This window comes from Antedon bifida, chromosome 4, assembly GCF_963402885.1.
Source record: "Antedon bifida chromosome 4, ecAntBifi1.1, whole genome shotgun sequence".
Lineage (NCBI taxonomy): Eukaryota > Metazoa > Echinodermata > Crinoidea > Comatulida > Antedonidae > Antedon > Antedon bifida.
This window is the reverse complement of record NC_136229.1, coordinates 4,898,146-4,919,401: the sequence shown is the minus strand read 5'-3', so window position 1 is coordinate 4,919,401 and position 21,256 is coordinate 4,898,146. Positions and strand designations below refer to the sequence as shown.

Genomic DNA, 21,256 nt, shown 5'->3' with positions numbered 1-21,256 from the left:
ACCGTATACGATGTAAGCATATAGTGAATTAAATAAGTTATTCAATTAGGTCATAGTTCAGTTCCTGCATAGTATAGAAAAATGGTTCACTGAAAAATAACAATTCCAAAAGATTTACCATTTCCAACTATGTAATTGATATGTAAATGAGATTATCGACCATCTGTTTGGTATGTCTCAACGATAGGTATTCATATCATTATAACAGTGATATACTGTAGGAGGTGAGTATGGCGGCTGTAACATCATCTGACATAGAAGCATACAAGCAAAATGGATGCATATGCCTTCGAAACGTATTTTCCTCAAACTGGATTGAGAAGATTAAAATAGGAATACAAAAGAATAAAGAGAATCCTAGCGTGTATTCAGAAAATCTACGAGGTAGCGAAGGAAGTGGGAAGTATTTCAACGATTACTGTAATTGGAGATCTATCTCGGAATTTGAGGAGTTTGTACTGTATTCACCAGCAGCAGAGATCGTCGGTGAGCTACTAGAAACAAAGGTATTGTAAGTTAATATTGAATATGAATATCAATAATAACATGCTTAGTTATGCCATTTATTGAATGAACTGACCCGTAGCTGACCCTACTCTTAACAAATACAACGGGCCCTAACCAGTATTACCACTCGGTCAATCAATTTTGGAAATTTCATCCATATCAACAAACGTGCAAACAGAAAAAGAAAAAAGAAAATTCGCAAACTCACAAAAGCTTAAATATATAGGATACTTCTCCATCTACAATACATTTTTGAGTTATGTTTGCAAACACAAGCAACAAGAATATTACAACTATTCAACATACGTTGCATGAAACCATAGATAGATTTTCGCATATACTCATTAAAGGAAGGGACACCCCATGTTCAATAAACATCATACTGGCACTACTGCTTCTAGAGACATTCAGTATACGGCGCAGAACATTATTGTAGCATAGATTAAGAGATCTAATAGCCTTCAATAACGGCTATAAAAAGACTTACTAGGACCATAAAAGAATTACTTATTTTTCAATGCTAGGTAATATTTATTGAAGCTACACCTTTACAACGGTGGCACTGGCATAAATAAATATATAGAAAAACAGATACAAAATCAATACAACAGTAAAAATACATAATCTAAATTTTCTCAAATACAAATGTTGATTATGTAGAAAGTTGGATTTTACCACGAGCATGTTCTAACCAAAGATCAGGACACGTACAAAGTTACTCCATGGCACATGGACCAGTCATACTATCCAATAGATGGCGAAAAGGTAGGTATTTTTAAAAAGAAACACACTGTTGGTCAACTCCTATAAAATAATTCAGCTTCCATTATAAGCAAATCTCTAACACTTGATTTAATTACTTAAAATTCCACCGACTATTAACTTCAATGGGAACAAGACAAGATCTAACTTAGATTAATCAATTTCAAACACAAGTTACTGGAAAACTCGTGTACCAAATTTACTATTTAGCCGATTTTTTGTTTATATGCAAATGTTTTTATGGATGAAGGTGATTGGACATTAGAGGAACTAAATCTTCTGTGATTGGATAATGGGAAAGTTTATAAATAGTTAATAGTCAACTTAAATGGGAACAGGTAACAGATTTGAGCTAACTTAGATTAACCAATTTCAGACAAAAATTACTAGAAAACTAATGTGCCTGAGTTATTAAAGGTGAAAGCGTATATGCAATTTTTTTAGGAATTAATGTGATCGGACAATAGAGGAACTAAATCCCCTTTGATTGGACAATCGGACAGTTCATAGTTATGATGCTTTACCACTTTTCAACTTCATTGCCGTGCCATATTTACTGAATAAATAACTGTCTTATCTGATCTGATCTAAATTTATCTGAAGTTTATCTCAAGCTCACCACAACCCTTACTCTAAAGCTCTGTTTACACTATCAAACTTTAAAAAAATGTGGTGTGCCCATATAATATGGACATGATGATGTCATATCACTACCATATTTCAGCATGTCATTACCACACTTTTTTTGTCAAACTAGTTTGACAGTGTAGACAGACCTTAATATTATTACTATCGGCATGTTATTACTGTTCATTATATATTTTTAGGTTTGTTCGATATGGTTGCCAGTTGATAACATTCCTCTCAGTTCATCTCTACAGTTTGTGAAAGGATCTCATCGCTGGGGAAAGTGGTTTTACCCAAGAAAATTTGCAACTGCACTGAACTATAATATAAGCAAAGCAAATGCTACGAAAACGTTTGAAAATGTGCCAGATATTGACAGTGGTGATTATGAGATTATGAGTTGGGATGTTCAGGTAAACATGGTGTTCAACAGTATTTAAATAGCCACAAAAAGTAAAATGTTCTATTTTAAAAAATGTAAAAATTGTTAAAATTAAGCCTACTATAAAACGGAGTATTATTAAACGGGAAATTCATGAGGAATTGTATTGGTCATTATTATTTAATTAAAAAAAAAATCAATTATAGTGGTAATGTTATGTGACACAGCTTTCGCTTGTACAGCTTGATTATGTAAATTGTATAAGTTATAAAAAAAGGTATGACTTTTTTCCTCTTTTTTTTCAGTTTTTTTCGTTTTTGTTTTCTTTTTCATATGTACACATGTAATGTAATATGAATATAGAGGTAGACGTGGTGCTCATCATGGGAAGGGAAAGTGGAACATATGACGGCAAATGCAATGTTGACGCGATTATTAAACATTAATTATCAACATTTTTTTTTAAACAAAATTTCATTTTGTATAATTGGTAGTGTGGTCGATAATCTATTTAATTGAAGCCTAGCTATGACTTATCATTTTCATAAATTTAAATTTTGTTTAGCCCGGTGATGCAGTCATATTCCACATGAAGACACTACATGGAGCTCCAATGCATCTGTCAACTACCGCACCAAGAAGAATTCTATCGACACGATGGCTTGGCGACGACGCGGTAATAGCGGAAAGGCAGTGGGAGATTTCACCACCAATGATGCCAGACATAGCAGTCGGCCAAGCAGCAATCTGTGAGGAGTTCCCGCTGGTATGGACACTCGAAAACGGGAAAATACCTATTCAAAACCAATGAATGTAACCATGGAGTAAAGAATAATATTATTATTCTTTACTCCATGATGTAACAAATTGTTAATCAATATTAATGTTAGTATTACATTGCTATGGTGTTTTTACTTTTATTATTAATAATTATTTTATTGTTCCATATAGTTCCATGATGATTCCGAAACGTCGATCTTGGTTTTTTTTTAGTGGTTTACAATTTGTTTTATTCCGATTATATTATATTAAGCCTTGTCTACACTATCAAACTTTATTTGACAAAAAAATGTGACGTGCCTATATATGGACATGATGATGTCATATCACTACTATATTTAGGCATATCACTACCATATTTGGGTACATCACACTTTTTTGTGTGATGTCATCTGGAAATAAAAGTAGTACATCTATTTTTTTTTTAATGAACACCACTATGTTTCATTTCATTTTTGTTGAATAAAAATACAACAATATATACATCGGAGAAGAAATAAGTTTTTCATACTAAAGATTTATTTTTATAAACCTACCTATTGCTCATTTCCCATCTACATTACACCAATTGATTTATACTGAAACTCGCCAGTCTCAATGCATAATTTTGGCAACACACGCGCGAATAGAAGGAAAGCCTTTATAAAAATAAATTAATGTTGGCATAAACTGACTTCGCCCTTGTACCTAGACTTGGTATATGCATATGAAGGAACATCACTTTCCTATCTTTTTTAAATATATCAATTTTATTTTGCTTGCGGTGCATAAAAAACATATATAAATGTGTACACCTCAGCTGCTTTTAATTTAAACATAATAACCGCAAGCATTTATCTCATAGAATATTAACAAGGCCTAATAGAAAATACACTAAATAAAAAATATTTTGTGAAATAGAAATGTTAAAAAAAAAGGAATGTTTAGAATAATTATATAGTGTGAGACAGTTATGAGGCAAAATCGAATTTTGGTTTTTTATAAAATTATATATGGGCACATTCAGGCTTAATTATTTATTCAGGTATGTTGGTGAAGTTTCCACCAAAGTTATAAGCGGAGGTCCAAGTGCCATGTCCCATTGCCACCTCTCTACACACTAAGCACACTAAGGGTGTAGTAGGCTACCAAAAAAACTCTAAACAAGCACTTGGACCTCCACTTATTAGTGATAATTTTTCCATGAAGCCAACTTTACCCTGGTAAATAAATAAGCCTCAACGTAGCCTATTGGATGCACTTATAACCGAGTCAGTACTCTAATGTTTACTCGGAACTGTCGCATTTAAAATAGCTCGATCGATGAAATCTACTGTACAGCTGCTTGCGGTATTGCATGGGGCGGTCTCTAACTCAAACAAGACGATAACATTGTCTTTTGGTTTCAGGATGGTTGCTGGAACATACAAGGTAATTTGAGGGCCTCTTGCTGGCCAGTATCTTCCTAGGTTAAACCCGTTGATGAATGCCTGGCCCTAAAATAAGCAAAAAGAGAAAAACAATGGTTTAAATGCTTTTGTAGTTGTGGAGTTCAAAGTAAACAACTATACTATACTACAATCACAAACAAAAATAAATAATCACCTATCTACTGGTCAATATAACAACTATCTACTGGTCAATATAACATCTATCTACTGGTCAATATAACAACTATCTACTGGTCAATATAACAACTATCTACTGGTCAATATAACATCTATCTACTGGTAAATATAATGTATACTGGTCATTCATAGACTGAAAATAAAATACTTACCTTTGTCCAGCCTGACATCTTCAAAAATGTGTCTCTAGGCTGTGTGATATCAGGAGGTAAGTCAGGCATGGTTCCCGTGTACAGTGTCGGAACACTCAACTGTGCCTGATGCCTAGGCCGGGTTTTTGCGAATCCCAGAACAGATTTTGGTTTGATATTTGATACGAACTCATCAAGTTGCAACGAGTAGATTTCAAATCCTTTTAAAATTGTTCCTCCTAACGTTACATTGCTAATTATTCCCTATATGGGAAACAGAGATTTTTAAAACGTAAGTAACCATTTTTCTTGAGGCGCACATTTCTTTTGACAGCTAAAGTGAAATTATGAATTCAATTTGTGATATACTGTATAAATATACTGTAGATTAAAATAAGTTCATAAATTAATCTAAAGACTATTTATATTATATGTTAGCACCAAGAAAAAATTGTATGGAAAAGATAGGACATCAAATTAAGCTCAGTCCTTCATTTCATTCCATTTTTAGGCCCTAGGCCCCACTATTTCAAAATCCTGGATCAGACACTGCTGCGCATGGTTGGCATAGACTGGTGTTGCTTTGAGACTAGTTGAGAAAACTAGTAACACAGCATCAATACATGTTAACATGATGATACATTCATAAAATGACAATTATTGCATTTGATGTCAATATAAAATTTTAAATTTAGTTTAAATTAAATAGTTCAGGTAGTTCAAACAACCAATATAATTCAACTTTTAGAATAATTGTCGAAAAACTTTATCATAGCCATGTGCATTGGAAGAGTGTTTGGAGATTTTGTTATGTACTTTGACTGTACGAACAAAACCAGTTCTTGTAAAAAATTTTAAAAAAGGAAAAATGAGAGGTTGTATTTTCTTGTTTCCTACCTTCATATCTGCAATTAATGATCCATAGTTGATCCTTCCTTGATTACCAACGACGATATCCAGGATGTCACCCTTTGACACGGTCACATTCAGTCCAGTTGGTTTGTTACGATTCACAATCCCCATCGGTACCTGAAAAATAAAATCAACATCAAAGTGCTCAAAAGAAATTGCTAAATTAAAGCCAAATTAATTGGTCAGATGTTTTACGTAATTTGTACTTTATACTAAGTACATTCAGAACAGAAAAATGAATTCCTGGGTGGGACTCGAACCCACGACCTCCAGATCACTAGCCTGGCATTCATATCTCTAGACCACTGAGCTTAAATTGATGGCTAGGCAGGGCCGTAGCCAGCATGAGGAAGATGAGGCACTCGCTTCATTTGAAATTCCCCAGCACACCCCAATTCCCCAGCACAGATCATCATATTTTATATTATTAATTACATTTAAAGGATCTTTGCCCCAGCTATTTTTAACCTCTCGCTACGGCATTGGTAGGGGTTAGATTCAAGCTCGGGTAATTGTTTGTAACAACTCCACAGTAGCAGTTACTCCAACTCTGATGCAAAGCTAGGTAGTTACAAATAATCACAAAATAGTATATTATTATTTGGTTAAACTTTGTTTGTTTAGCCATTAAGAAAATTAATTCATGATTTGTTTTCTATAAAAAGCTTGTTTATCCATACTGTACCTTGTTGATTATGATGTACCCTTGATCTTTTATTCCTGGGATATCCAGTAAAGTAGCATTTTTGACAGTTATTGCAATCATTGTACGGTACATCATATATCCAAAGTTCTGAGAAATACAAATAGAATCGGAATAGGTAGAACTTCATTATTTATGATTCTGATGAGGTAGATGTTATTTTGGATGATTGTAATGATAACGATGTCATTGATAATAGTGGTGATTAATGATAAGGTTAGGTATTATGTTAATTATGATAATGATGACAAATATGATGGTGCATAAACATTCATACAGAATTCATCAATATGTATGTTTAATAAAAAGACAACTCCTGCAAAACAATACAATTCTAATAACACAATGGTAGAGCTATACAAAATGATAACATAATGTACGGCAGCACAACCTATTTTATGTAACTGATACATAAAGTAACAAATAGCCAATTTCACCCACACTGAGATAAATTCCAAAACAAGGATGCCTCAAGCACAGCCTATCATGACCTTATTTAAACACGTTATTTGCACTGACCTGTTGCATGGCTTCCATAGTGATGGGATAATCGGTTTTGATTGGTCCGTAGGGGGTTAACTTATCTAGGACATCATAGAGTGAGCCATAAGCGGTCAGTTGTGTTTGACCATAAGCAAGTTTCTGAGTAGCAGATGGCATTGGTATATCTGGAATTTTAGCATACTAAAGAAAAAGATAAATATATTAGGATGCAATAGATTATTTATACAGTTGTATACCGACTGTGACTGCAGTTTTTAAAGTAAAAAAAAATATCTTGGGAGCACAAAAATACCAGTGTTTCGGTCCATTGTCAATAAAAGAATAAATAAATAAATAAGAATATTAAAATTAAATAAATGCATAAAAATAGTTCCCAGTGTAACTTGAACGGAAATTGAATTAATCCTTGTACAAGCCCAGAGCAGCCACAATGTAATTATACTATACCTTTTTTATTACATTTCTGATTGCCATAAGCTTATCCGTTGGGTCGCCAGCCTCTGTCAGAGGAGCATCATAGTCGTAGCTGGTTGTTTGTGGGTTAAACCCTGAGTTTGCTCCACTCCAATAACCAAAATTTGTTCCACCCTCAAACATGTACCTTAGCATAAAAAAAAAAGCATAAAATTAAAAATATTATTGTGTTCTTTAGGAAGCATGCACCAGACAGAGGAACTGGGTCAGATTTATCTAATATGGCCTAAAAAGCGCTCAAACTTTCACTTCTTAACTACTGCATCTTGACTTAAACTAAGCTTGAATGAAAATTGCCAGCCAAAGCCCTCTATCTAGCTCATAGAAATCAACAGGGCAACACCTACAGTACTACTACTCTTCAGAAAACTATCCTACACTTTTATGAATCGTGTACAGTTCTGTTTTGTACACATGTCCATGTTTCAAACACATGACAGAATTTTAATAGACATAGGTCCCAGTGTCTTCTCAAGCCACAACACAAATTACAAACCAACCAATCAATAAATCAGCTAATTAAATCTTAATGATAATGACAATAATAATACAAATTTGTAATGCGCCAATTCCAGCAGTAAGTGATCAAAGGCGCGGTGCGGTGTATGAGCGAGCTCAATTTGAAAGAAAAAGATGATTTTTCAAGGCAGATTTAAAGGCAATAGTAGAAGAACATGATCTAATAGAGGCGGGTAGGTCATTCTATAAGCGAGAGGCGGCAGAAGTAAAGGTGCTTAGGCCATACGTTTTAGTGTTAAAAGTCGGAATGGAAAGAAGATTTTTTGAAGACGAGCGAAGGCGACGGGAAGGTATGTGAAGAGGAAGAAGGTCAGAGAGATATGAAGGGGATTTGAACGAGAGAGCTTTATAGGTTAAGAGAAGTAAATAACTTACATGTTTACAGAAGCACCTGCTGCCAGCATCTTATCAAGAGTGAATGTTACTTTATCTGCAGCAACCTTTGAGTGGTTCATTCCCCAATGATCAAACCAGCCAGGGTAGAATTCAGAATTCACCTGTAGATCAAACAAACATAGATATTTAGAAACTAGATGTTAATTATATGTAGCTGATTAATAGCCAATAGATATTATTTGACCCTCTAGTGCTTGTAGCACAGACTGTTTGGTTTATTAAAAGGTCATCGACAACAAATATCAGGAAAGTTTATTTACGATTTAGTGGCCAGTGGTTGTATTCACCAATCACACATGAGATATTTCCCTTTAATATTATTTTCTTAGATAGGAGAGTTTTTTAATTTTAAGGGTTAGTGTTTCCCTTAGCTTAAGTGTGAATGGTGAATACGGCCACTGGTCCCTGAACTTTGGCTGACTTGACTCTCTCCTGCTTATGGCACAGAACAGCACCAACAACTATCAGCCAGACGATTGGGTCCATTAAGACCCATGGCCTGGTCTCTAAACTTTGGATAACTCAACCCTCTACACTAGGATACAATGCAAGGGCGTAAAAGAGCAAGAGTAATTTGGCCAATCACAAACGGCGGATTATTCAAACTGTTGCTTGTCATTGGTCAACTCGTTTTTTCCTCTACATCCTTGTGTTGCGGCATAGTGGGAACCAAGCTTTATGCTTGAAATTGTGGCACAGAACAACAAATACAAGAGCAAAATTCCATGGCTAGGTTCCTAAACCTTCAGTAACAAGTTTTATCTAAATGTGTTGTCCTTTGACCTACCAGTGGACCATGAGGTTGAAATTTCCTCATCATGTTGAACTGGCTTGTACCATCTCCACCTATAAATTACAAAAAGTATTTTCTGTAAATTTAAAATAAAATTTTTCATCTCTAAGTCAAGATATTTGTTGAAAAAGCAATGACCAAGTTTTCCCATTGTTGAAATACAATGTTTCTGGATTTCTACAAACAACATTATTACATTACAACATGTGTTATACAATACATTACTGTAAACATAATAACATAAAAATTTAACAATGACAATGGTAGCACATGATAAAAATTGTCTTACAGGTCTGTAAAATCAACAAATAATTTAGCAAAAACGTTATTTGGCATTGGTTAACCATGGAGGAAATATTTCTCCATGGTTTAACAAGCGCAATGCAAATCGCTAATGCTAATATCACTTATAATAAAGTATTTAACACTTGTTTCATAAGGCCTACTAGTCTTGGTTCTAGAGTTTTGACTTAATATTAGTAAAAAGATAAATATTTTGGCGCATATGGCGTTTCACACGTATACTACTTGAGCTCGTAAACTCTGTATTTTCAGACAAAAATCAAAAAGCTGACTGGTGGACTAACATAAAAAAGTCTAAAGGCCTACCTGGACCAAAGTCTACTGTTGTGTAGAGGCCTTGTAATGAACCACACTGTAGCATCTTGGTGCCAGGCCCATCAGTTGTAAAGAGTACCACAGCATCCGCACCCCAGGCATTCTCAAAGAGATTCTTTAAGTATCTGATGTAATCATGATCACACGCATCGTAGCTACCATACTCATTTTCAACCTAAACAGTATTGGATTAAAAAAGTGAGCTGTAAGTTGAGGCAAAGTTGTTTATGGTGGCAGTAATGAATACATGTTGATAACAAGAAAGGTAGATATGAATAGTGACAATAATGGTAATATTGATAAAGATGGTGTGACAAACGACAACAAAGATGAAGAAGTTGATAAAAATAAAGATGATAAAATTATGACTAAGTTGTTACTGAATATTGTATCTTGATAACAGTGAATATTTTTGAATTATTTCACCTGTATATATAGAGGGTGATCATAAACAGCGTATGCTGACAATCAAGGGGCCCTTTGATGAGTTATGATAAGTGTATGAGTGCGACAGTGGCTGTGTGAAAACTAGTACACCGCAGAGGTAACCCCCTATTCATCTCGAAAGATGTACTAGGTTCTGTAAAGAGGACATGAGCCAGATGTGTACACTGGACCTACGGTTTATAGTTCTTATCCGAGAAGACTCGTTCTACCACCAGAACCATGGAGCGAGTGTTAATATGGCAGGGTATTATGGTTCCACTGTCTTAAACTGCTTGGCCACTCACTCACTGAATGTTTAGATAATAATGGTTATGATAAAAATGTTTACGATGACAATAGTTGTTGACAATGAATATTGATATATTGATGGTAATTTAGAGGAAGGTATTAATATTTTAATGATAATAAAGATGATTATCAATACACACCTGGACACTAATAATCGGTCCTCCATTAGAATATAAAAGTGGCTTTATTTTGGGCAAAAGAACAGCCATCCATCTATCAACAGCTTGTATGTATGCTACAAATTAAGAACATTTTTTTATATTTTCTGACTTTTTATTTCTTCATTTTCTAAAGTACTACAAAAATTATAAATAAACTTTAAATTAAAGGATATTGAGTGTAGTATAGAATATTATTACAGAAACTAAAATTGTAAAGTATTATCGTTAAAAACAAAGGAATAATGAAAAATTACAGATTCATAATGCTATAAATGCCACACTGTATGTAAACATAATGCATTATTGACAGGCACTTTAATGTTTAATTTCCTCCTTCCGCTTCCTCATATAAGACTTTCTATTACTATCATCTTACAGCAGGTTTTGTATAGACATTTTGTATTAAAGACTGTTAATACTTCATAATATATAGGGCGTTTATTCTTTCCCAGGATCAGCCATTGCCCCTTGAGATGTCCCTACACTTCCACTTTCCTGCTTAAACATCTTATTTATTATGTTATTATTTATTATTTTCAAATAACTAGTTCAGTATTAGTAGAACCACTATTAAGAGGATAAAACAAGGACCAAGAAAGTGTCCCTTTAATAGAGGTGTCCCCTGAATAGTGATATTGTTCAGTTGTTCGTTTTACAGGAAAGTGCCCCTTAATAGAGGTGTCCCCTGAATAGTGATATTGTTCAGTTGTTCGTTCATAGGAAAGTGTGCCCTCTAATAGGTTCCCCCGAATAGTGATATCGCTTCTTGGTCGTTTCACAGGAAAGTGTCCCCTTAATAGAGGTGTCCAAAGAAAGGGTATTAGATTAATAACTGTTTTGTTTGGTTTTCTTATACAGTAGTAGGCCTACTTATTATATTTTTAAAAAATGTTTTTTTTTAATTACATCAGGTTTAGTTACTGCAATTAATAACTGAAAGATCAAGGGCAGCTGATTACAATAGAACATAAAAAAATACATCATTTCCACATATTCCTGTTTATATTCAGCAATTATTTATATTTTGGCACAATTTAATGATTTCCATCTTGACTATAAAATCAAGCTACCAAAAAAAAATAAGGTTATAATGCATGATAATGCATATAACATAATAAAATCTCACTATATAACACTATTTCTTTTCCATCCTCATTACTATACAATACAAAGGTTGGTTTAGTAAATTTTTGCTGCCAAATTGTAATCAGTAATTGTTGGCACCTTACCAGTATCCATTGTTCTCAGTTTTATGGTTCCGTCTTTCAATAGCCAAGAAGGTAATCCCCCCTACAAACAAAGCAATTAAAACAATTTCATAATATTTTTTTTTAAATTGAACTATTTTAAGGTTTGCAAGGTGAAGAAATAGTCATAAATAAATTTACAAAAGTGAATAAAAAACGGAGAGTTGACAAACTATGTTGGTATGTTCAGTCTTTTCCTTTTTATTTATTGCAGTTTATTTTTTGGCAATTAACTCTCTTCCAAACTAACTCTTCAACTAAGGTGAAGAAATAGACTCACAGTTATAATAAAGACCTGCTTTTTTGTTTCACCTCATTCATACACGGCCGTCAAAACATTTTTTATGGACAATGCGCCTTTTCCTGGTCAGCTGCTGCTCTTTGGAACGCCCTTCCAAACACAATCAGAAATGCCGAATCACTCGCCACATTCAAACAAATCCCACCTTTTAAATTGCATTTTTCAACATTAATTAATTAGTGCTTTTTCATTTGTTATTGTTTGTTCAGCGCTTAGCCCTGCATTTTACACTATATAAATTTAACATTATTATTATTATTCCTATTATTCCTACATTACGGCATCTCAATTCCCACTTTCTGGTTTCCTATACTCATCTTCTCATCAATAATAAATTTCTCTTAGAATTTACTAGTAGTAAAAGTTTTTAACTTTTTAATTATGATCTTACCATTTCCCAGTCAGCACAAATGTATGGCCCAGGTCGTAGAATGACCAGAAGACCAGTATCATTTGCTTTCTGGAGAAACCCAACCAGATCGGCGTCATCCTCAAAATTATAGCGGCCAGGTGTTCTTTCATGAAAGTTCCATGGCACATATCTACAAATATAAAAAGTTCTGTATTAGAAAGCATATTATGTAGAAAGATGTTTCTACAACTCTGCAATTAAATGTTGGAGAGGTTTTACCTTATCCACATACACATCTACAGACAAACACCTCATTCACAGAATCATTTATCCTCTGTTCCTGATATCCTAATACAATGTCTACATTGTTTGTAGCGATACACTGATTATTGAATAAAGTATGAACACAATTGCAACCAAGTGAGAGAGTCTCAATATAGTCAAAACCTCTCCATGATTATTAAGCAAGAGCTACAAATTACATTAGAGTTGATTCCCTGATTCAGAAATCATTTTCATCCTCACTTTAAATAGCACAATTGTCATAGAAAAGAAAGCTATGCTTTGAAATTCCCAAGAAATTGTTTGTACTGGTAGATCTATAGATTTGAAATTGTATTAGTTGACCATTGACCTATTGTCCGATAATACCTTTTTTTAACATATGACTAATGCGCTGAACATTGTTTCAATACAATACAGCGGCTTCATCGAATTTAGATGATACCACAAAACAAAGGTAATAGGCAGTATATGGTACCAAAGAAATACTAAACATCACAGGAAGAATTTAACTTAACTAAGAATTTTTGTAATTTGGCCAATTAATATGCCTAATTGTTGGTAGTATAGTGAGCTTAGAGATTGGTACGAACGACCAACAAACTTTTATAACCTTTCTAAGAGAAGCAATTGACAAAACCATTCACACAAACTTGTTTATTTGGCTATAAAAAATCAGCCAATCAAAATTAATTGTTTTCCTAAAGTAACTTAGCTTGTGTCAAACCATTGTTTCAAATAAATTACCTAGTATTTTTTATGAGTGAAAGATCGACAACAAATTTATTATATTACCTGCACATGTGGAAATTATGGAAATTATTGTTTATTTTTAAACAACCTTGCTACTGTCTGTTGTTTTCTTGATTGGAGAGATTGTTGGAAATAAGCAAATCAAATGGAATATATTGATAATGCAGTTTTCTTATTACTTGGCATGTATACAAGTCATTGTTTTATCAAGAGCTAATCATTTTGTGTGATCAACAAAACTGGTGACCAATTTACAATAAAGTTTGCTTTCATACGTTTGACGTGAGGATTGGTTTTTCCATATCATGGTCAAGTTATTTTGTATTGTTTTGTTCTCTTTTTCCAAAGGTGAATTTAGAGGGAACATGAGCCAACTTCAGTCTCCCACTTGAAAGGTGAAAAAGGAAAAAAAGGAGGGGGCTGAGAGATCACACCAAGCCCCACCACCCTCACAAACGCCTAACATCCCGGATTGGCCAAGCTCCACATTACTAAACTTATTGCATATTGACCTATCATACATGTACTATTGTATCATTTTTATTTATGATGTAATATTTAAAGTAGCATATTAAATTCAATATGAGCTGTATCAAATATTGACTAACTGCTGTAATGTACAGTATTGTAAATCATTGCTGATGTGGGAGTTTTTGGCCAACATGAACACACAGGGACCAAACTGAACTTAAATTGGCATCCGAGCATACTGCACTGGTTAACATTATATCAAAATGAGCCAAATAAATGTTACCTATCTATTTATAAATACATAATACATACATACATAATTATGAAATCAATCAAATTCTTACTGAAATTTATTTGCCAAGTATTTAGACCATTTGTATTATTATAATCCAAGTAATTTGGCAATATTCCTTGTTATGGAAAATGGAGATATAGCCACTATATCTTAAGATGTCTTAAGGTACAGTAAAAAGTACACTACAACAAGTACCAAATTCAAAAATTTTGTTTTATAATGGCCCAGTAAATTTTAAATGAAGACCATACTTGATTTTTTGGCAAATTGTATTTTTTAATACATAAAATCAAAATTAATTTCTCTCAAACTTAAAGATGTATTGTCCCCCAAAGACATTAAAAATGAAGATTAATAAAATCAAACTTTGAATAGGCCATTTTGTAGTTTTATTAAAGTTAATCACTTCTGTAGAAAGACAAAATAAACGGTTTTAAAATTAGGCCTAAACCTAAAATCAATGTCTGACAAACAATTTTTCAATTTTTTGCTTTCAATTACCTTACAATTTTGTCAGGTAAATATTTTTTTTTGATCCAATTTTTGGTCAAAGTGAATAACTATTATGTACAATTATTTTTTCAGGGGGACAATATATCTTTATCTACATTTTGTAGTGGGTGCAATAACCTAGTAAATTATGACCCATTGTATACTGTAAATCTTCATCAATTTGACAGTTTTAGCTGTTTATTGTTCAACTAAAATAACCTTTTTTACAATTTATGGTGTAACAGAATGGTAATAGCTTGGACTAACTAATTGGTCAATCTGCCTCCACATACTGTACTAACTATCAAACTTTAAAGTTACATTGCCTTCCCAGAAAATAATTTTTAACATTTTGTTAAATTGAATATGTCATTTTAATATCAGCTTAACCAAAAATTAGATCGGCAAAAAATTATTACATAAAAAAACAGTAATTTAAAGAAAAAAAATAGTGAAATTGGCTGCCAGCCAATGCCAATGGCTTTTTGTTGAATTTAACAGTTTAGTTTGTCTTTTTAGAAGTGAAAACATTATTTGTTAGCGTTATTTTTAAAATGAAAGTCATTAACTTGAATAAAACTACAAAATGGCCTATTCAAAGTCTAATTTTATTAATCTACATTTGTCATGTTTTTGGGGGGACAACACATTTTTAAATTGATCAACATGAACATAAAGTTATCAACATGAACATAAAGTTATCAACATGAACATAAAGTTATCAACATGAACATAAAGTTATCAACATGAACATAAAGTTATCAACATGAACATAAAGTTATCAACATGAACATAAAGTTATCAACATGAACATAAAGTTATCAACATGAACATAAAGTTATCAACATGAACATAAAGTTATCAACATGAACATAAAGTTATCAACATGAACATAAAGTTATCAACATGAACATAAAGTTATCAACCTGAACATAAAGTTATCAACATGAACATAAAGTTATCAACATGAACATAAAGTTATCAACATGAACATAAAGTTATCAACCTGAACATAAAGTTATCAACATAAACATAAAGTTATTAACGTGAACATAAAGTTATCAACGTGAACATAAAGTTATCAACAGGAACATAAAGTTATCAACATGAACATAAAGGTTATCAACTTCAGCGTAAATGTTATTTTAGGACATTTACTCCCTCCTCCTCCTCCTCACTATGCTCTAAGTAAATATTTGCATTATGTAATGATGATCAATTATAGGCTATTCTATTCTTTGTCTCTCATGACTTATTTATTCTTTATAGTACTTTAGTTTTATCACAAAGTGACGGATTATATACTTTTACGAAATCCAAACACTTCTTGGTGTCTAGCATAATGTGCATCAAATAGATCAAGAGTCCAATAGCCTAAATCTCTTCTTAAAATTCAATTTAAAATAACCTATTAGATATGTCACCTACTTACTTTCCACCTGTCTATGGAGCCTTTAGGCATATAGACAAATATCATAACAGCAAATTATTTAAACACTTGAAAACTAAAACTGATAGACAGGTGCAATATCTTGAAAGTAGTACAAATCACTTCAGAAATACATATTTTTATTATTTCAGCAATTATTTCGTATGGTCAAAATATTGCTTTTAAAAGTAGGTCAATTTGGAACTAGGTCAAATGATTAAGTACCCTAGATTTAAAATCTAAAAAATACTGGGATAGTCAGTCATTCAGAAATTAAATTTATATTTCTAATGTAGTGTTTATATAATAATATAAAGTGTACGTTAATTATGATTTTTTCTCATTCAAACTACACAATTTTAAAATGTAGGTCATAATGGAATTATGCCACACTGCAAAATATTTAACCTCAAATACCAGAACTAGAAGCTGGAGGCATTGATATTATCTTGTCCAAAATCGTGTCTAACTAAAGTAACTACTGTAGTTGCATTGCTCACTATTTGTTTTGCACTAAATTAACATTTTACGAGCTTATTTTTAAGGTTATTGTTTCCATTTGTGCCCTAAAGGCATCATCATTAGTTACATCTTTTTAGTTAGGTATTCAATCTGTTTGTTGTTTTTCTGAATCAGTTGTTCTGTTTGTACCCCTTTGCATATTAAACGGCAAGATGTATCCAGAGCTAGCCAACCTTGTTTTTTAATCTTTATATCCTTTTTTTTTTAGAGTTAAAGGCACTATCTTTACTGATTCTGTTTGTTTGTTTGTTTAGACCTAAAGTATATTGTCATCCACGAATGTGCTTATGAATACTCTATTTCTACTTAAATCAAAGTTTATATTTTGTATCTCACATTGTGAAAAGGTAATATCTTTTTCACAAGTTTTTTGGTCCAATTGTTTACTATTTTTGCTATTTTTTAAAATTTTTTTTTTATTTTTTAGAGTTAAAGGCTCTAAAAATGTTTTTGCTGAGCATGAACACGCTAAAAATAATTATTGCAAAGAAATAAGCATGTCATTGCCCTGACCTGAATAATATTTCTAAACCAAATTTTATGGCAGGAAAAACATTTAGACATTAAAACGACATTGTAAAATTAAGTCGTTTATTAACCTTTTTACAAAGAATCATCCTCATATATTATTAGAGGAAGTTATAAAAGAACCCACCCTCCCAGCCAGATAGGACATTTCTTGCCAGTCATTCAAAACACTTCAATTATAATTATAGCCTGATATAGAAAATGTGATGTTTAAGGGAGGAAATGTTATTACACAAACTTCCCTCAACAGCAGTAGTCGGTTAATCTCAAAGTGCATCCGATTCTTAGAAGAATCCAATCAAAAGATTAAAAGTGTCAACTCATTCGTAATCAGGACAAAATTTGGTTAAAGCTAGCTTGTGAAAAATCTATTAAAAAACAACTTGTGGGTTTGCCATTTAAAACATTAGGACATAAATGCTCAATACTAGTCTCAGGGGCAGATTCTAGCCGGCCCAGTCCCACTCAAAATTTCACAAAACTGTAATGCAAAAGATAGAACATCAAATTAAGTTCAGCACTTCATTTCACTAATTTTGGATCCACTATTTCAAAATCCTGGATCTGCCACCGAGTCTCTACTATAGATAATGTCTTTATATATACCGTATATCCTCAGGTACTGTATAATCCCACTTCAGGTTTAATCCCACCCCCTACTTTATGTCTGATTTCACAAACAGACACATCCCCGGGTATAATCCCAGTATTGACTTTTGATCTGGATGTACGCGTTTCTGTAGCCGATTCTGATGAGTTTTTACAAGAAATGCTTATATATAGTCCCACCCACCAAAGTCGGCCCAATTTTATGTTCTACTGTAGGGGGTGGAATTATACCAGAGGATATACGATAATAATCTGTGCGTTTGACTTGATGAAAACAATTGGGCATGAACAAAAGTTCTTGATAAAAAAGCAGAGCAAAATAGATAAATGATGTATCCAATCCCAGGTCAAGTATATAGCCACTGTCACACACAGCCACTGTGCAATTAATCAGAGACTAAATATCATGCATGCATGCAATAGCATGCGCACAAACCCTGCTTGTTTTGATCCTTAAGGATCGTTAAGCAGTATTCAAGAAGAAGAAGAAGTATACTACAGTCCATTATGGTACAGGGGTGTTCTATGAATTGTTTACTTATTGTATCTAAGCTCTCCCTCTGGAGAGCATGGGCTATTGTCAGTTTATCCAGGTAAAGCTAGGCACGAAATACACTACAGTATGACAACCCTTATGCGCCAAAACATGTTTTTTTAAACAAATTCTAAGCTTAATTGCTGTCTAGAACATAGAATATTAGAATTAGAAAATAAATTTCGGCTAGTATAACAACTAACTAGCACTGTGGAATAATGGAATTTAATTTCCATTACATCAATGTTAGTTGGGAATGGAATATTTATGGGAAAGGAAAGTTTAGACAATTTTTCCTGCAGGAAATGCCAGATTTTTATGGAGATAAAGAAGTAGTCCTGGAAACATTCCAGAGCCGTCATGGAAACTTGGGAGGTATAACACGCTATCTAAATTAAATCTTTAGACAAAAATAAAAACATTCAGACAGTTTTGTTTTGTAGTATAAAATATATTTTTGCCAGATGGAAACCATTCAACAACATTCAAAACCACAGTAACCGCAAGCAAATGTCACTGAGTAAGTAAACATATTGACTAAAAACATACATTTCATAACTATAAATTCAATTTTGTTCTCATTTGACAAATCAAAAAGAGCACTTTCGTAAAGCCCTGTCTACACTATCAAACTAGTTTGACAAAAAAAGTGTGATGTGCCCAAATATGGTAGTGATATGCCCAAATATCGTAGTGATATGACATCATCATGTCCATATATGGGCACATCACACATTTTTGTCAAACTAGTTTGATAGTGTAGACAGAGCTTGTAAACCTGTTTTCTTGGACGATCCTGATTGAAATCACTTTTACTCACTCTTTTAAATATCTTTTATGAATTTTTAATGGTTTTTAAATATTTTGAACATATGTTAAACAGTTTTATACGGTTTTATCAAGTTGTTTTATATGTTGTTTTTTAATACTGTTTATTCATGAACCTTTTACTTGTATGTGATTTTGATCAAATAAATGAATGAATGAAAACACTTCCTTCTATACAAAAGTTTTCAGTTTTGATTTAAAGAAATCTACAGTATCTGTTTTGTCCACTTGACTTATCTAAGAGACATCAGACAACTAAGTCTGAAGTTTTTATAATGTTGTCCCCTAAGTACTGTAGGACTTTGACAAAGAAAGAGAGTGGAAAAGGAAGTTAAGGCTATGTGGTAAAAATAAACATGCAGATGTTTGGGGTGTAGGTAAGTGCTAGAACAAAAGGAAATCATTTCCTGACCACGATCATTTTAAAATTAAAGAAAACAAAAGAAATAACAAAAAGATGTTTTTTTTTAGTTTTAAATTTGTGACAAGCATGTGCTTGATTTCCTGACCATGATCATTTTTAAATTAAAGAAACCCAAAAGAAAAAAACCAAGAGATGTTTGTTTTTAAATTTAAATTTGTGACAAGCATGTGCTTGGTATTGTACAGTACTTACACTTGAATTGCATTTAATCCAGCCGCATACATCTTCTTAAGTCGATCATCCCAGTAGCCTTTTGGAACTCTTGAGTAGTGAATACTACCGGAGATATAGCGGAATGGTTCACCATCTTTGCTGAATGTATCATCATCATAATTGACAACAAAAGAACGTTTTTGACACTGTTTAAAATAAAGAAAATATTGTGTTTACTGTTATGGGATGGGGAAGTCACATAGGATGGGGAAGTGGGGGTTGGGAAATGGGGGATTATAAAGTGAGGGGGTGGTGAAGTGGGGATGGGGAAGTGAGGGGTTGTTGAAGTGGGGGATGGGGAAACGACGAAATAGGGGATGGGGAAGTGGGGGAATGTGGAAGTGGGGGAATGTGGAAGTGGGATGGGGAAATGAAGAGATGGTGAAGTGGGGAATGTGGAAGTAGGGGAATGTGGAAGTGGGATGGGGAAATGAAGGGATGGTGAAGTGGGGGATGTGGAAGTGGGGGAATGGGGAAGTGAGGGGATGGTGAAAGGGGGGGGGGGTGTGGAAGTGGGGGATGGGGAAGTGGAGCATGGTGGCACTGGGGCTTCGGGCTTATGTCTAGACTACCTAGGCCTAAATCTTTGTTATCTTTTTTTTTTAATTTTCCTTCTCTGGTGGATATTATGCATGCTGCACTTAATTTCTTGATTGGGATAATTAAAATTAAAAAATTAAATAAAATACTAACATTGTATTCATCATCATGATATTTAATTAATAGGCATTATACATGCCTTCAAAGCAATCATCCGGATTCAAATTGTTCATACTGTCTGACAATGAAAATGTCATATTTTCATCGACCTGAGCCTAAGCATCTACATTATTCACACAGACGGGGATAGAGAGCCTTCTTGACTGGCCTCTCGTGTGCCGTGTTTTTACAATAACTAACAACACAGCCAGGCCTAGCTTTGCGGCTGACTAGATTGCATAAAATAGCTATAAATATTATTATAAAACAAGGCATATGGAATACAATTATACCTTGCCGAATTCCACAAGTATTGCAAATAAATTTATGGCAAATACTAATTTTATAAGAGTTTTCTTTGACATCTTTCGTCTCGCCGTCGTCTTTAAATTGTTTCCTGTAAATACCAGAGCACCTGATAATGTCATGTGACTACTCAACCAGGGCAGTTGTTGCCAACAAATCCACAAATTCCAGCCCAATGATTTTCAAATTCTTATTTTGTATTTTGGATATAATGGGCTCTTAGAATGTGATCAATATGTCTATTTGTATTTTAATTTCATAAATTCCAATCTGATACATAACTTTATTTCTCATGTCACCTGATCGTCCATGTCAACAGGTGATTCAAAGCTTAAACAAAGAAACTTTGAAAAAATGAA

At 33.2% G+C, this 21,256-nt stretch overlaps 2 protein-coding genes across 3 annotated transcripts; one reads left to right on the top strand and one right to left on the bottom strand.

Annotated features, from left to right (window-relative positions):
- Positions 1 to 201: 201 nt before the first annotated feature.
- On the top strand, positions 202 to 3,490 carry LOC144841484 (putative phytanoyl-CoA dioxygenase). Its single transcript, XM_078697827.1, has 4 exons — positions 202 to 506; positions 1,168 to 1,272; positions 2,097 to 2,309; positions 2,844 to 3,490. Exons 1-4 carry the CDS (start codon positions 231 to 233, stop codon positions 3,087 to 3,089), a joined length of 840 nt encoding a protein of 279 aa, XP_078553953.1. The 5' UTR covers positions 202 to 230; the 3' UTR covers positions 3,090 to 3,490.
- Positions 3,491 to 3,555: 65 nt separating this feature from the next.
- Positions 3,556 to 21,044, bottom strand: LOC144841483 (beta-galactosidase-like). Of its 2 annotated transcripts, XM_078697823.1 has the most exons (14): positions 20,885 to 21,044; positions 19,872 to 20,038; positions 12,551 to 12,701; positions 11,841 to 11,901; positions 10,591 to 10,685; positions 9,707 to 9,890; positions 9,092 to 9,150; positions 8,284 to 8,405; positions 7,363 to 7,516; positions 6,931 to 7,095; positions 6,394 to 6,501; positions 5,694 to 5,825; positions 4,818 to 5,060; positions 3,556 to 4,533 (listed from the first exon to the last, which is right to left on the bottom strand). In XM_078697823.1, the coding sequence occupies exons 1-14, from the start codon at positions 21,017 to 21,019 to the stop codon at positions 4,318 to 4,320; spliced, it is 1,992 nt and encodes a 663-aa protein (XP_078553949.1). In that variant the 5' UTR covers positions 21,020 to 21,044; the 3' UTR covers positions 3,556 to 4,317. The 2 variants fall into 2 exon arrangements, with proteins under 2 accessions (XP_078553949.1, XP_078553950.1); XM_078697824.1 differs by lacking the exons at positions 19,872 to 20,038; positions 20,885 to 21,044 and adding an exon at positions 13,589 to 13,654.
- Positions 21,045 to 21,256: the final 212 nt, after the last annotated feature.

Excerpts from the sequence above, each read along its gene's own strand:
- LOC144841483 (XM_078697823.1), bottom strand. The coding sequence starts at position 21,019 with ATGACATTATCAGGTGCTCTGGTATTTACAGGAAACAATTTAAAGACG. Across the intron at positions 12,702-19,871 it reads GGATTAAATGCAATTCAAGT|ATATGTGCCATGGAACTTTC; the intron begins GTAAGTACTGTA and ends TTATATTTGTAG. Across the intron at positions 11,902-12,550 it reads TTTGTGCTGACTGGGAAATG|GGGGGATTACCTTCTTGGCT; the intron begins GTAAGATCATAA and ends CTTTGTTTGTAG.
- LOC144841484 (XM_078697827.1), top strand. The coding sequence starts at position 231 with ATGGCGGCTGTAACATCATCTGACATAGAAGCATACAAGCAAAATGGA. Across the intron at positions 1,273-2,096 it reads ATCCAATAGATGGCGAAAAG|GTTTGTTCGATATGGTTGCC; the intron begins GTAGGTATTTTT and ends ATATATTTTTAG. Across the intron at positions 2,310-2,843 it reads TTATGAGTTGGGATGTTCAG|CCCGGTGATGCAGTCATATT; the intron begins GTAAACATGGTG and ends AATTTTGTTTAG.